The 15,416-nt window shown below is 38.6% G+C and overlaps 1 protein-coding gene across 4 annotated transcripts in view; it reads left to right on the top strand.

Annotated features, from left to right (window-relative positions):
• The window catches only part of Tbck (TBC1 domain containing kinase), a 167,974-nt gene that overhangs the window by 114,818 nt on the left and 37,740 nt on the right, over positions 1-15,416 (top strand). For all 4 annotated transcript variants that reach the window (XR_005091850.1, XM_028857027.2, XM_028857016.2 and 1 more), the window contains exon 24: positions 15,047-15,222. Coding sequence is in view for 3 of the 4 variants with exons in the window: in XM_028857027.2 (XP_028712860.1) it covers positions 15,047-15,222 (176 nt within the window). In the remaining variant the exon portion in view is untranslated. The remainder of the gene's footprint in view (positions 1-15,046; positions 15,223-15,416) is intronic.

Genomic DNA, 15,416 nt, shown 5'->3' on the forward strand with positions numbered 1-15,416 from the left:
GCGTTTTCTTGACTCTGTTCTGTGGGCTGTGGATAACCAAGGCCAACTCTGCCCCACTGCCGTTGATGAGGCCCAACATGGTCAGGAATGGTTGGCTGTGTGGTGCCCAAAGCACACTGTTAGATAAGTTTGTGTTTAGTTCCAGCCTCTTCTGTTGGGACACTGATCGAGGCCCTCACCACAGTGGCTAGGAACCCTTCTTTGAAGTCCCCACTAGCACCCGTTTGGTAAATCTCTGGGTAGGAGTCTTTGCGTCCAGTCTGCCTGGAGAGAAAGTGGATATCCGGTTGTAGAAGAGCCTTGTTGATCAGTAGAGCTTGGACCTGGAGAAGCAGCTGATGGACTGGTGAAATGTCCTTGTTCTGTTTATTTCTTCAACTGTTATCCACTGCTTCTTCCAATGTGGCTCCTCGTCCACCATCTTCCTTTTGTTTTGTTTTAAGGAGAAATATTCTTTTTCTTTTCTCCCTCTCATCATTAAGGTGAATTTGGGCTAATTTTTATTTAGCGGATATTTATCGAGCACATGCTAAGTACTTGATTTGTTTTACATTAATGTGGTCTGTGTCTGTTCCAAGTACCGTGGGAAATACACGGACATGAAAGAAGGTGGTTTGGGACATACATAGTGTCATTTCAGACAGGGAGAAAACTGCAGTACCTGTCATACCTCCTTCAGAGCTGTGTTCTTCATTTCCTGAACCCAGTTGTTGTTTAAAACCGAGCTCCTCAAGTCGAGAGTTAGCAAGATTTTATCATTTTATATAAACTTCCTTTCTCCAGTATCAGTTCCAGATTTGGGATATCACTTAATTCAGTACACCAGAAAACTATTTTGGCAGATGGAAATAATGTATCAGGAAGGGGTAAAAATAAAAACATGTATTAGATTGTAATTTGAACTAAAAGTTATTGCAAATCCTTTGTGAAATGAGACAAGTTTAAGTAAATATTGTAACCAAATAACTTAAGACTGAGCCTCTCTTTCCAGGTCAAGGAACTGTAAATTAGTGGTGTTTGTTCATCATTGCTTTTCCCAGTGACCCTTCACAGACTTCTCATTTTTAATAGAACTAATGGTTTCCCTGCATCCATCTAAAACTTAGAAATCATACTTGGTATATTGTCACTATCTTTTTAAGCATTTACTTTTATCCTTTTGTGAAATTATCTTGGAGAAATCAGAACTTGTAATGGCAGTTATAGAAACCCTTGAGTGTTGTCATTCTGACTCATCACAATGTAAACACCACCCTCTGCTTTCAAGGATATGCTGAATAGAGCTGTGTCCTGTAAATGCCACAAGTGAAATGAGCATAGAAAGTATGCCCATGGTCAGGAGAGTTATAGAATAAATTGTGTTGATGATGGTTGGTAGGGGCAGATAGAAGCAGAGTTAGGATAGAGTTCTTGATAGAAAACAAAGGAAAATATGAATTCTTTTTGCTGAAGGTAACAGTTGACATGATCTAGGGTAGAATATCCCAAGTAGTGTTGGTCCAGACTGGCAGCTGAGCTGATGGGAGACAGTGGCACATTTCTCCACAGGCAGCAGGGCTCTCACAGAGTCTAATTAGCATATCCACATGAAGCTGCTAGGAAGGCTGCAGTGGTGACAGTTTTCCTGTGCAGCCGGATTTAATTCAGTATCGATTTGACACAGATCCTCTAGCAATGTTTTTCCAGCATCGAGGCTACAGAATACATTTTCTTCATAGAGAATGATGGGCACAGCAGCCTGACTCCAGCTAGCTAATGAATATCTGGGGGCTTGCACAGAGGTGTTCCTTACACAACCTCAAAGTTCAGGGATGTCATTTCATGAATCACTGGCATTCTGTGACATTTAAAGAGAAATGGATCTTGGCACAATCCTACAGACGGTGTGGCAACAAGAGACACAGTTATACACAGGATCCAGGAAGTTTAATGATTTTCAAATTTCAGGCCTAAGTGTCCCATTTATTCAGACCCCCTCAGCACTTCCTATAAGATATGCAAAGCAAACAAACAACTTCTGTCACATGAGTTCACAAGTCACATTTAAATCTATGTGTAAAATTTTAAATATGATAATTTTTAGCCTGTTTTGTTCACATACAAACACAGACTAAGAGACCATAATGAGAAGTGAAACCAGAGCTTTGTCTACAGCTCTCATACCTGTGAGAGAACTCCTGCTGAGAGGGCTTTCTCTTTCTTTCCAGCCTAAATAAATGAAGTTCACCCGGCTGTGCTGTGTGTGTGTGTGTGTGTGTGTGGTGTGGTGTGTAGGTGTGTGCGTGTGCGTGTCTGAGTGTATGTGTGTGTGTGTCTGTGTCTGTGTGTCTGTGTGTCTGTGTGGTGTATGTGTGTGTGGTGTGTCTGTCTGTCTCTCTGTCTGTCTGTCTGTGTGGTGTGTGTATGCCTGAGTGACTGACGAGTTATGGTTAAGAATTCCTACAGGAATCAAACAAAATGAGCACTTATCAAGGGACAACCACTTAGAGCTAACAGTCTTAACCACTCAACTTTCTTATTTATCAAATGGATAGTTTACAATGAAGAGGTTTATTTTCTTGGACAAGCTAAATTACTGTTGTTGATTCTAAATATCCCTTTATGGCAGACTAGATTCATACACATATTTGTGTTATTTTTCAATTATATCATCTTTTCTAGTTCCCTTTCCCATACTAAGAATTTATTAAAATCATAATTATGCCCAATATGTGATGCCTCAACTGAAATAAATTTACTGATAGGAAAATAAAGTATGTCCTTTTGGTTTTTTGCATTCTTTTTAAGTTAATTGTAGCATTTTAGGGTTTTAAAACTTTTCCATTGCATGTATTTGTTTTGTGTCTGTGTGAATGTATATGTGTGAACACACACATGCCACGATGCACATGTTGAGACCAGATGACAACTTGAAAGAGTTGATTACAAGTCCCAGGTATCATGGGTAGCCAGGCTTGGCAACAGCCATCTTTATCCACTAATCATATCACGAGGCTGCCTATGCCTGTATCTTGAGATATTCATACAGAGTTTCAGATTTTAACTTTACATCTACGTGTACATGTTCAGTTTCCCCGGCACAATTCATTGAAGAAGCTTTTCTCCAATGTACATTTTTGGCTGTTTTGTCAAAAAAACTAGGTGGCTGTAGTTATGTGGACTTCCATCTCAGGCCTCTGTTCTGTTTCACTAATGTGTGTATCTGGTTTGTGCCAGTACCATGCTGGTTTTGTTGTTTGTTTGGGAGGTAGGAGGAAAGGGTCTATTTTTCCTACAGTTCCATATCACACTCCATCGTAAAATGGACTCAAGGCAGGAGTCTGGAGGCAGGAGCTGATTTAGATAGAAGCCATGGAGGAGTGCTGCTTACTGGCTTGTTCCCCACAGCTTGCTCTGCTTGATTTCATATAGAACCCAGGTTTGTCATATATGGCCTTCATTGTGTTGAGTATGTTCTCTTAATCCCTAGTTTCTCCAGGGAGTTAATCATAAATGTTGGATTTTGTCAGATGCCTTTTCTGCATCTGCTGATATAGGTAGGTCATCATGTGATTTCTGCCTTGCCTTGTGCATTTTAACCAATGAATAGTGTCTGCTTTTAAAATCAAGTAGCTATTTTATTTCTATAAGTAAAATATGAACACACTAAGATATCTCATAATTTGGCAAAAATTAATTTTTTAAATTAATGAGATATATGTATCAAAATCTGGTCTACAGAACAAGATCCAAGACAGGCACCAAAACTACACAGAGAAACCCTATCTCAAAAAACCAAAAAAAAAAAAAAAGTATGTTTACATTTTATAGACAATATAGTAAATAAAGATTTACTTCATTACAAAAAATAATTACCTGTACTTTTAGCAAATATTTTCTTGACTTGGGTTGTGTGTTATTACATTTTAAGCTGTATCAAAACAAAAGGGGCTATGAAGATCTTTAGTTCAACAGCTTGAACATTGACTATCTAAACTAAGTACTGATTTAATTCACTCATTACATTATAGCTGACAATTTTAATTAGCTAGAATTTCTGTTTTGTTTGATAGACTTTTACATATGAAATAGTTTATTGAGTTTTCTCTATTGGGGCAGTGGTTATAGTGTGTTTATGCAGTACATTTTAGTAATTAAATACATGTATATAATGTATAGTAATGCAATCAGGGTAATAAGAATTTCCATCCCTTCAAGCACTAATCATCTTCATATGTTGGAATTTCATACGCTTTTGGTCATTTTGAAATATATCATTGATTGTTTGAACCTATACTTACCCTTCTGTGTAATAGAGAACCCAGAACTAATTCTTCCTCCTCCGCTGTGGTTTAGTATCTCTTTACAGAACTTCTTTTGATTCACTTTCTCTAATGCCCTTCCAAGTGTCTAGTGACCAGAGCCCCATTCCATTTCTCTGTGGCACTGACTTACCAGTTTACAGAAATGAGAACATTTGATGTCTGACTCTGTCTGACTTTCTTCACTTAGCATAGTAGAGCCAGTTCTATCCATGTTACCCAAATGATGGTTTCATTCTTCATGGCTCAGTCATGCTTTATGGTGTTTATATACACACTTTCTTTACTGGCTCATCTACTCAGAACATTTAGATAGATTTCATACATTAGCTATTGTGAACAGCACTACAGTGAACATAGGAATGCATGTATATTTTTGGCACAAAGATTTTGAATATATTCCCAGTGGTAAAATCACTATATCATTATAGTACATCTCTTTTCAGTTTTCTGAGGAATACTATATGATATTCCATAATATCTGTACTAATTTACATTCCCACCACCCTTTCTCCGTATCTATATTGTCATTTGCTATTTTTGCCTTTTTGATAACAGCCTTTCTAAATGGGATCAGATGACATTAAATATTACATTATATATATATATATATATATATATATATATATATATATATATATTAGTGGTTTGTGTCATTGCCTTCTTTGAGGTAGATAGAGTCTCACTGTATAACCCAAGGTACTCTGGAACTCGCCCCTGCCTGCCTAGACCTCACCAGTGCTGAGAATACAGACATGTTCCACCACTTTCTCAGCCTTTGATTTGCTTTTCCCTGGACATTGTAAGACTGGGCATTTATTGTATAGACTATCTTTACTCTACTGGATATTCTTGGTGTCTTTGTTAAAAATTATTTGACTATATAATTGTAAGTTAATTTTGAATCTTTCCATTTTGTCCTTTTATATATGTATACGGCATAATAGTATCATACTGTTTGGTTGCAATAGTTTTGTAATTTTGAAGTCAAATATTGTGATGCCTCCTTCTACCTCCTAGATTTTTATAGCTTGTCTCGGTCCTTTCTGCTTTCATGTAAATATTAGGGCTGTTTCCTATTTCTGTGGAAAAAGTCATCAGTATTTTGATGAGAATTGCATTGAACAATAGAGTGGTATGGTCAGCTGAGCAACAGTAATTTTTCTAATCTATAAACACGGTACAACATGAACACTGGATGACTTTCTCTTTTTATCCTTTTTAATGGCTATCATTGGTGATTTCTAATTTTCATTTTACAGCTTCAGTTTCTTGCTTATTTGAAAATGTTTTATTTAATTTGTAACTATCATAAATGGGATTGTATTCCTGATACCGTTTTCAAAAAATGTACTGTTCATATATTTTAAAAGTACTGTTTTTGAAAAACAATTTTTCTGTCCAACTTCACTAACTTTTTTTTAAGATTTTATTTTATTATATATGCAGCATTCTGTATGCAGGCCAGAAGAGGGCATCAGATCTCATTCTAGATAGTTGTGAGCCACCATGTGGGTGCTGGGAATTGAACTCAGGACCCTTGGAAGAACAGTGCTCTTAACCTCTAAGCCATCTCTCCAGCCCCCCAACTTCACTAACTTAATTCATCAATTCAAATAACTTTCTGACCAAGGATTTCAGTTTTTATTTATAGCATCTTGTCATCTTCAAACATGCATAAATTAACCTTGTGCTTTACAATTTAGATGACCTATATTTCTTTCCTTTGATAATTAAGCTTTTAAAAAACAGTTCTATCTTAAGAAAAATGACAGTGAATATCTGTCTTTTAGGATCTTACAGGAATAGCTGTAGGTTTTTTCATCTTTAACCTTTAATGATTTGAGGTACATTCTTTTTTAGTACTAATTTCTTAGCAGTGTTATGCTTTGCTTTGCTTTGCTTTGCTTTGTTTTGCTTTGTTTTGTTTTGTTTTGGAGACAGGGCCTCCATATGTAGCTCTGGTTGTCCTGAAACTCATCTTGTCCATCAGGCCGATGTCAAACTCAGAGATCTGCCTACCTCTGCCTCTTGAGGGCTAGGATTCTGGGATTCAAGGTATGCACCACCATGCCTCACTGACCATTTTTATTATCAAGGAATGCTCAGTCTTATCGAGTGCCTTTTCTGTATCTGCTGAGATGATCTTCCATTCTGAGGGATGTTGAATCATTAGTTGATTTGTGTATTTAGAACATTACTCCATCCTTGTGATGAATCACACTGGAGCCTGCTGTTTGACCTTTGTAAGGTGCTGCTGAATCTGCTGTGCTACTATTTTGTGGAGAACACTTGCACTTACAGTCATTAGGGGTACGTGTTTTTAGTTTTCCTTTTTTGTGGGACCTTCGTATGGTGCTGACACTCAGGTAATGCTGGCTCCAGAAGAGTTTGGCAGCGTTCCTCCCATTTCAATTAGAGAAGTTTAAGAGGATTTGGAATAAGTCATTTAAATATTTTGTAAAGTTCAGCAACAAAGCTATCATGATCTTGAGGCTTTTTTCAGATGGAAGGTTTTAATTACTGTTTCAGTGTTACAGCTCATTATTTGTATATGTATGTTTCTACTTCATTTCAATTCACTTTTGATAGCAGGTATTCAGAAATTTATCCATTTCTTCTAGGCATTCCACATTTTTGCTAATAATTTCTAATAATGGTTTCTCATGGTTCCTTGTATTTCTGTGCTGTGAAAACCCTTGTTTTCATCTCTGACCTTGAATCTTCCCTCTCTTTCCTGTTAATCTAGCAGGATGTTTAGATGTCTCATTTGTCTCTTCAGAAACCACAGCTCTTTCACTCAGGATGGTGGTCAATCTGTGTGATGGTCACTCGGCATGGTGGCACATGTCTGTCATCTCCCCACTTTGGAGACAGACAAGCCTTTCTGTACTAGCTTTAACCTTCAGGCTGTAGAGTAGGACAGAAACTTTCCACATTCCCCACTGAGTGGGTTCTGAGGGTACCAAGGATGGATTGGGCCTCTGGTAGCCAAATTACTATAGTTGCAGAATGCAGCTGTGCTTTTCTCTGCTCTGAAATGACAGTTGTAGGTGAAGCTGGGACATGGTGTTCAGAGCACCAGTCTTGAGGTGTGGAAGAGATCTTCCCTAATACCTGCAGGTCCAGTGTTGGTAATACAAGATCGGATAGAAAGTGAATTAGGTACATTTTGGACTCACCAAAATAGGAAAGATAATGAAATTTTCTCTGAATTTGTCAAATACAAACGGACTAGACATTGTTGTTGTATCTATTGCTTGTATGTATTATATATAGTTTTTCTTAATATTAGTTACAGCTTTTTTTATTTTTTATTAGACAAAAAAGGGGGGAATGTGGTGATAATTTATTTGTGCTTTAATAAATAAAGCTTGCCTGGAGATCAGAGGAATAGGAATTGCCATTATAAGTAAACAAAGAAGTCAGGCAACGGTAGCACATGCCTTTAATCCTATCACTTGGCAGGCAGGGATCTGTCTGGATCTCTGTGAGTTCAAGGCCACACTGGAAACAGCCAGGTGTGGTGGCACATGCCTTAATTTCCAACACTAGTTCCATGGAGGTCTGGAGGTCTGTACAGACAGACAGGAAATGACAGAGCTGGGCAAGAATTGGAAGTGATGTAGCTGGATAGAGAGAGCAAATCAGATGGCAGAACAGCAAGGCATATAGGCATGGGTAGACAGGAAGTAACTTGTATTTGGAAGCTGCAGAGTTGGTGAGGTAAGGTTAGCTGTGGCTTTCCCTATTTCCCTGATGTCTCAAGTTTTCACCCCTATATCTGGCTCCGTGGTTTGTTGTTTTTTTTTTTTTTTAATCTAATAAGACCATTTAGAAATTCATCTATAGTCCAGTTCATATTGGACTTGAGTATGTAGTAGAGCATCCTCGTAGGCTGAAACTGCAAGATGCTGAGAGGGTCCAATGAGACATCCTCTGGCCCAAAGCTGCTGGGAAGATCAGGCAAGGTGACATGAAGCAATACCATTGTAGAAGATTCCTTCTTTGGAACAAAAAAGCCACTCAGACCAGCCAGCTCCCCAGACTGGACTTAAAGCCTCTAAAAACTGTAGACTTCTGTGCTGGGGCCACAGGTCTGATGCTGAGTATGAGGGCTGCCGTTTCCTACATACCCTTCCTTAGCAGGAAGGGTCCCCACTAGGGAGGTGGTGGGTTATGGTTTGCGTTGTTTCTGACTCAGGGCTGCGTAGAGCTGCGCCGCATCCTAGCTGGTTTCCAGTTCTCCCTCCCTCTCCTCAAAGTACAGACTTCCCCTCATTCCACACCAAGCCCTCTGTTTTACCATCTGTTTTACACTTTGTCTAGTTTTTCTTCGAAAAATACCATATTTGTTTATTCTCAATTTGTGGTTCAGAGATTAAATGAATTGTAAAATTAGTTTACCTCTTAGGTTCTTTTATCTTCAATGAGAAAATATGAAACATAAGGGCCAATTTAGCTTTATTGAAAGGAAGCTTTCAGATATGTCAGCTCATATTCCATAATATGCCTTGTTATGTTACAAACTCAAGGTACAGCAACATGTTCTCTGGTTTTAGGGTGGGTGTGATATGTATAGCCTTGCTGAACTCATTAAAATCAAAGTGCCTTCACATATTTGAAAGAAGTTAGGAATACAGCTAAATACATGATAGACTATGATGCTTCTGTACCCAGTGTCCTTGAGAGAATTGTCTGGCTTTTTTTATAGTGCATTCAAATAATCAATTAGTTATTAAAAACAGCTGAGGATCCTTCCTTTATAGTGTTCTCTGCTGAAACCTTAGGTTGATTTCCACTTCAGATGTCCTGGTTATATGCAGCTATAAGTGGTTTGATGACTGATATTAAGTAAACATTGTGTCCTATTTCACTTTCCATTGCCATAATAAACACAATGACCAAAAGTGACATGAGGAAAACAGGGTTTATTTCAGCTTACAGTTCATCATCAAGGGAAATCAGCTTAAGAACTGGAGGCAGGAACAAAAGCAGAGGCCATGAAGGAATGCTGCTTACTGGCTTGCTCCCCATGGCTTACTCAGTCTGCTTTCTTATAGAACCAAGGACCACCAACCCGGGAGTAAGACTCCCCACAATGGGATGAGCCCTTGCACATCTATCTTTAATCAAGAGATGCCAGAGACTTGCCTAGAGACCAGTCTGACAGAAGCATTCTCAACTGAAGTTCCCTCTTCCAAGATGACAAAAAACTAGCCAGCAAATGTTTCTTCAGAAATTAATCATAAGAATAATGCAAGTCTTTTATTGACCTCACTCACCACCTTGTTCTTGGTGTGGGCATAAGAATGAATAGGCAGAACTACAGACTTTCTCCTCAAGCATATACCAAAGCTTCTAATCAGAGACTGTTTTGACCAGGTATTTGATAGTCTTTAGTTACATAGTGAGCAAAGTGATGAAAAATATTCTGAGTAGCAAGGAACAGCCTAACAAATGTGTTGTTTTGCTAAGCACTTCAACGAGTAAGAGTGCGAGAGTGGACTAATGAGGTCAGGAAGTAGCACCTGGGAGGAATCAGAAGCTCCGCCCCCAGAGGTTGAGTGGAGTCACTCCCCTTTTTTCGTCCTTTCATTTCCACTCAGGAAATGAATCAGGTTCTGGGTTTATTTGAAAAAACATTTCCAGAAACTCCTACACAAGTAAGCAAGTAAAAGTAGCACCCCACCCCACCCACAATGTCACCTTGCCCTTGTCTTTGCCTCAGAAATCACTGACACTAAAGTTTTCATTTACTAAAACCTCCATCTCTTCCATCCTCACTGAAAACAACTTTAGCTGGGTAGGGTATCACCTAGAACCTTGGTTTTAGATACTAAGTTTTCACTGCTCTGTGTGTGTCCTGCTTATGAGGAGGCCTGCCTGATCACCCTGAGTCTTTTTAAGCAAAACCTCAAATAACATAGAGTACTAAACAAGTTTCTCACTTTTGTTCATGGAAGGAAGCAGGAATTGGGAGTGTATTCCTGCTTATCAGAAATAAAGTCACAGAACACTAGAGTTAAAATAAATAATAGTGTCATTTAGTCTTTTTTCTTCTATTATTCATGATAAAACTGAGGCCCAAAGGATGAAATATCCCCAAGCTGATACTGTAAGTCAAAGAGAAAATTACTGTCTTTGAAGAAATTTAGCTCGCACTCAGTTTTTATAGAGCACATCTGTGAAATTTTTAGCATGAAATCTTCAATCACTGAAAAGAATTCTGTCTCTCCTCTCCGTATTTCATACTCACGTACATTATCTCTCTTCTATTTAGGGGAACAAAGCCTCTCCAGTGTGACAAACGCATTCTGCAGCCTCCAGAGCAGAACAGCTATTTCAAACTCTGTTGCAGATGCTGTTTCTGAATCTTAGAAACAGTAACCTCTATTCCTCTAAAAATAAGAAAGATAAACTTAAGAAGTGCTACTGGAGCAATATATAGATTTCAATTTAAAGAAAAATATCTTTGTAGATGATGGGGCTTTTTAGAATGATATTTTTTAAGTGACTTTTCTCTGAAAGTTTGAACATAATAGTTTATGTCTGTAGCTTTTGCAAAAGGCTGTCCTTCATACATGCACTTGAAATGCGTCCTTCATACATGCACTTGAAATACATGTCCTTCATACATGCACTTGAAATACGTCCTTCATATATGCACTTGAAATACATGTCCTTCATACATGCACTTGAAATACATGTCCTTCATACATGCACTTGAAATAATGTCCTTCGTACATGCACTTGAAATACTGAGCACTTTGGAGGCTACTTAGTAATACATGGAGAAAAATAAAAATTAAATTTTTTCTAAAAACAACTCTGTTTCTTCTAATACTAGAACATTTATGGTTGTCTCAGCAGTATAGAGCTATGACTGCCAAAAATCAGTATTTTTGCCAATTTTTGTTTGTTTTTAATTAGTTCACCTTTTCTTATGAATTTAGCTATAATACTGTGTTGATACCTTATACGACCCTCCAGCTGTGACTTCTCTCTCACAAATTTCTGTTTCCATCTCTAGCTATAGTCTTAATATTTTCAGTGTGGTATACTCTGTGAAGCTCAGCTTCACGTGTCTAAATCTGAATTTACCCTTTTCTTATTGCTGTTTGTAATTGTCTTTTCCCAAGCCTCATGTTTAAAACTTTAGGACTAAATGTGTTCATCATATTTCCCCCTGACCTGCTTTATGTTTCATGGCAGATGTCTTCCTTTACTTTTTCATTAATTCACCTGGTTTTCCTTGGTAGCTACTCTGTCTCAACTTTCTGGTAGTTGATGAGATGCAAATACCAAGTGTGCAGACTCATCTGAGAGAGCTCCTACTCTGTTCTGAGAACTCTATGTTAGTGAGTCACAGTCAGGGATTTGAGCCCCCGACACTTGTGAATTGAACTTGGGGGGTAACTATTACAAATAAGACCCTCGCTAAAATTCCTATTTCATTCATACCAGCCTTGAAATGGGCTGGAGGTAAAAAGATTTCTTTTATTAACTAATTTTTATTTTTGAAATTATAATGTAGTTTCATCCTTTCCCCTCTCCTGCCCTCCCTCCGGCTCCTCATGTACTCACTTTGGTCTCCATCAAGTCCATGGCCTCTTTTTCTTTAACTGTGTTACACACACATATGTAAAGGAATTCAGCAGCAGAGCTCCTAAAGGTAGAACTAATGCATTAGAAGTAGAAGCCCAGGCCTTTCCCCAAGTGTCAGAATGCTGTGCTTACAAACAGCAAAATGCGTGTCTTGTTACCTCATTTAGATGTTTGGTACTTGGTGGGAATTACTATAAATCCATTCAGGGAGCCATTTCAAAGGTCTGGAATACTACAGGATTTTTACTAGTAATCTGCCAAATAAATTCTGACTCTGGATAAACAAATCAATATGATTTGTTAAATTCTCAGATAGATATACATGTTGAATTTTCACTATCTAGGCTTGCTATCTCCTGGATATGGTGACATGCATCTGATCTCATACTTAAAAGACTGAAACAGGAGGATCACAAGTTCAAGGTCAATCCAAGCAATATAGCAATAGCATGTTACAAAATAAAGAAAAGGGCTGAGAAAATACCTGGTCCATAAAGTGGCTGTTGTGCAAGTGTGAGGACCTAGACTCAATCCCCAGGATGCACATGAAAGAGCCAGGCATGGTGGTGTACCCTTGTCATCCCAGCTCTGAGCTGGTGGAAACCGATGGATTCCCTAGAACTCACTAGCCAGCCAGCCTCACATACTCAGCTATCTCCAGAGCAGTGAAACTGTTTCAGAAAACAAGGTGAATGGCTCCTAAGGAGTGACACCCGAGGGTGGCCTCTGGATGCCACACTCACACACGTACCCTCATATGCACACACACCTGCACACAAATATGAACCCACATACACATTTGCACCCCTACATTCATGCACTCAAATTTGTCAAAGAGATAAAGTTTTACTTGTTAAGAATTCAAATCTAAAAGTAACAAATAACAAATAATTCTGTGTCCTTAAGTCTCATGTACTGTTAAACAGAAAAAAAAAAAACTTTCCTGGGATAAAACATGAGCTTGATATGAGTTTTTTTTGTTTGTTTGTTTTTGTTTTCTTTTTGTTTTTGTTTTTTTTTTATATGAGTTTTTATCTAAAGGTTCTTGGGATGAAATGATGAATTAGTCAGCATGCAGAGCCGTTCTGTAGTTGTTTTAAATTTCTGTCCACTGGCTATAGCAAAGGCCTGTGAGCTGGAAACTCCAGTCACATTAGGAAAACACTGATGTATGTGCTATTGGTGCAGCAAGACAGAGGTGGTACAGGGGGAGCTTTGTTATTCCTCTTAGTATAAATGTTATAATAAATACTAAAATTGCTTAGGAAACTAATAACTACTGGAAGGTGTATTCTATAATAATATTATTGTTCTCTTCTTAGAGAAGTGTAATTTAGCCTAAGAACTTAGTTTATTTAACTCCTAAAATTAGTCTGCAGAGACAGTTGTATATCATACTAAAATTCTTTTGTACATCCAGAGAAGGCTGGGAAGTCATGATTTGTTGGTGACTCCTCTCCTGCTCTTAAGACTGTGCAGTGTGCAGCAGCGCTCTCTCCTAATGACCTCCCTCACATTCGATTAGGACCGTGCTGGACAGAACACTCCTATGGAACACTCTTCCCCAGCCCGCGAACACCCTTCACTAAGACCAAGTGAATGTCCTTCCACCCAAAATGTCCCATTCATCGCTAAGTGTCTGCAGGCGGAGTTAGGCCAATCCGAGCTCTTGAGTTCACCTCCAAAGATGTACACAGCTTCATAGGGAGACCTCGAGAAACACCTGCAAACATTGCCGTCCAACAAAAAAAGGATATGGAGACTCTGGTGTGTTGCTGATGATGATTTCAAAATGTTGAAGTACCTTTAATACTTAATATTAAAAAATTGACATTCTTTTTTTTTTATTTATTTTACAACACTATTCAGTTCTACATAACAGCCACAGATTCCCTTGTTCTCCCCCTTCCTGCCCCCTCCCCTTCCCCCCAGCCCACCTTCCATTCCCACCTCCTCCAGAGCAAGGCCTCCCCCGAGGACTGAGATCGACCTGATAGACTCAGACCAGGCAGGTCCAGTCCCCTCCTCCCAGACTGAACCAAGCCCTGCTTAAGCCCCAGATTTCAAACAACTAACTCATGCAATGAGCCCAGGACCTGGTACCACTGCCTAGATGCCTCCCAAACAGATCAAGACAATCAACTGTCTCACCTATTCAGAGGGCCTGATCCAGTTGGGGGCCCCTCAGCCTTTGGTTCATAGTTCATGTGTTTCCATTCGTTTGGCTATTTGTCCCTGTGCTTTATCCATGAGCGAGAATTGTTGAAACCAAGGTTGGATAAAAATTGACATTCTTAATGCCTATTTTTATTAAAAGTCATAAACCCAAAAAGCTTAGCAGTTTTCATTTCTGTTTAAAAGTTAATGAAGGAAGTAAATAAGTGTTTACCACTACAGAATCGGGTCCCCTGTCAGAGGAACTCTCGAGATGAAAGCTGACATCAAACTCTACTTGAACACATTTTTTTCAAAAGGAATTTGTCTAGTGAATGATTTATATGGTGTAGTCCTTTTCCTAGAAATACTAAATTGCAGATTCCAAGTAGAATCAAAGAATGAAACTAAGAAAATGAGTTAATAATTAGGCCCAGTTTTGATAATGATTAAGCATATAAATAATTTCTCTTTGGATCTCTATACTTTTAATCAAGTAAATTCTGAAAGCTATTTGTTTTGTTGTTTGTTTGTTTATTGTTTACTGAGAATGGAACCTAGGGCCTCATCCATTCAGGGCAAACACTTTTCCACTGAGGTACATTCCCAACCCTTGAAAGCTCCTACATTCTCAAGTTATATCACATAAGTTTTCAAAAGCAGTGCTGATACACTATTAATTTTTTGTTGGGTTGGATTTATTGCACTGCTTATTGTGGGGGCAAGGAGGGAATAATTCTTCTCTCTACTAAATAACACAGAGAATGGCTGCTAATATCATTTAGCTATGTACCATATAGTGGGGATAAAGGTGATGCCAGTGTCCTAATTTGACAGTCTGATGTCTTTTTAGTAGGGAGCCCATAGATTGCCAAAATGAGTTTGAGTCCTCTTTTCCTTCGGCTATACTAAACTAACATGCCTATAGTTTGTCTCTATAAAATTGTCAATATTTTTGTTCCTTGTACGTTTTTGTTTTTCAGTCAAGAGAATCCATCACTTTAAATGACCTAAAATCAGAAGTATCACCCCGGATTTCAGCAGAGGACTTGATTGATTTGTGTGAGCTCACGGTGACAGGCCACTTCAAGACCCCCACCAAGAAAACAAAGTCTAGTAAGCCAAAACTCCTGGTGGTCGACATCCGAAACAGTGAAGAGTATCCTTGCCTAGTGGTTTGGAAGGGTGGGTTTGCCCTACTCCAGTTTCTTCTTCTCCTTATGCAAGGTGTGTGGAGAGAGCAGTGAACATTTCTGGGATGCCTGTGGACTTGAATAGCTGAGTAACTCAAACTGCATGCAATGGCCTTGCACATTAATACACCAAAGTTACAAAGATGTTTTCAAACATTAG

The sequence above is a fragment of the Peromyscus leucopus genome, chromosome 6 (assembly GCF_004664715.2).
Source record: "Peromyscus leucopus breed LL Stock chromosome 6, UCI_PerLeu_2.1, whole genome shotgun sequence".
NCBI lineage: Eukaryota > Metazoa > Chordata > Mammalia > Rodentia > Cricetidae > Peromyscus > Peromyscus leucopus.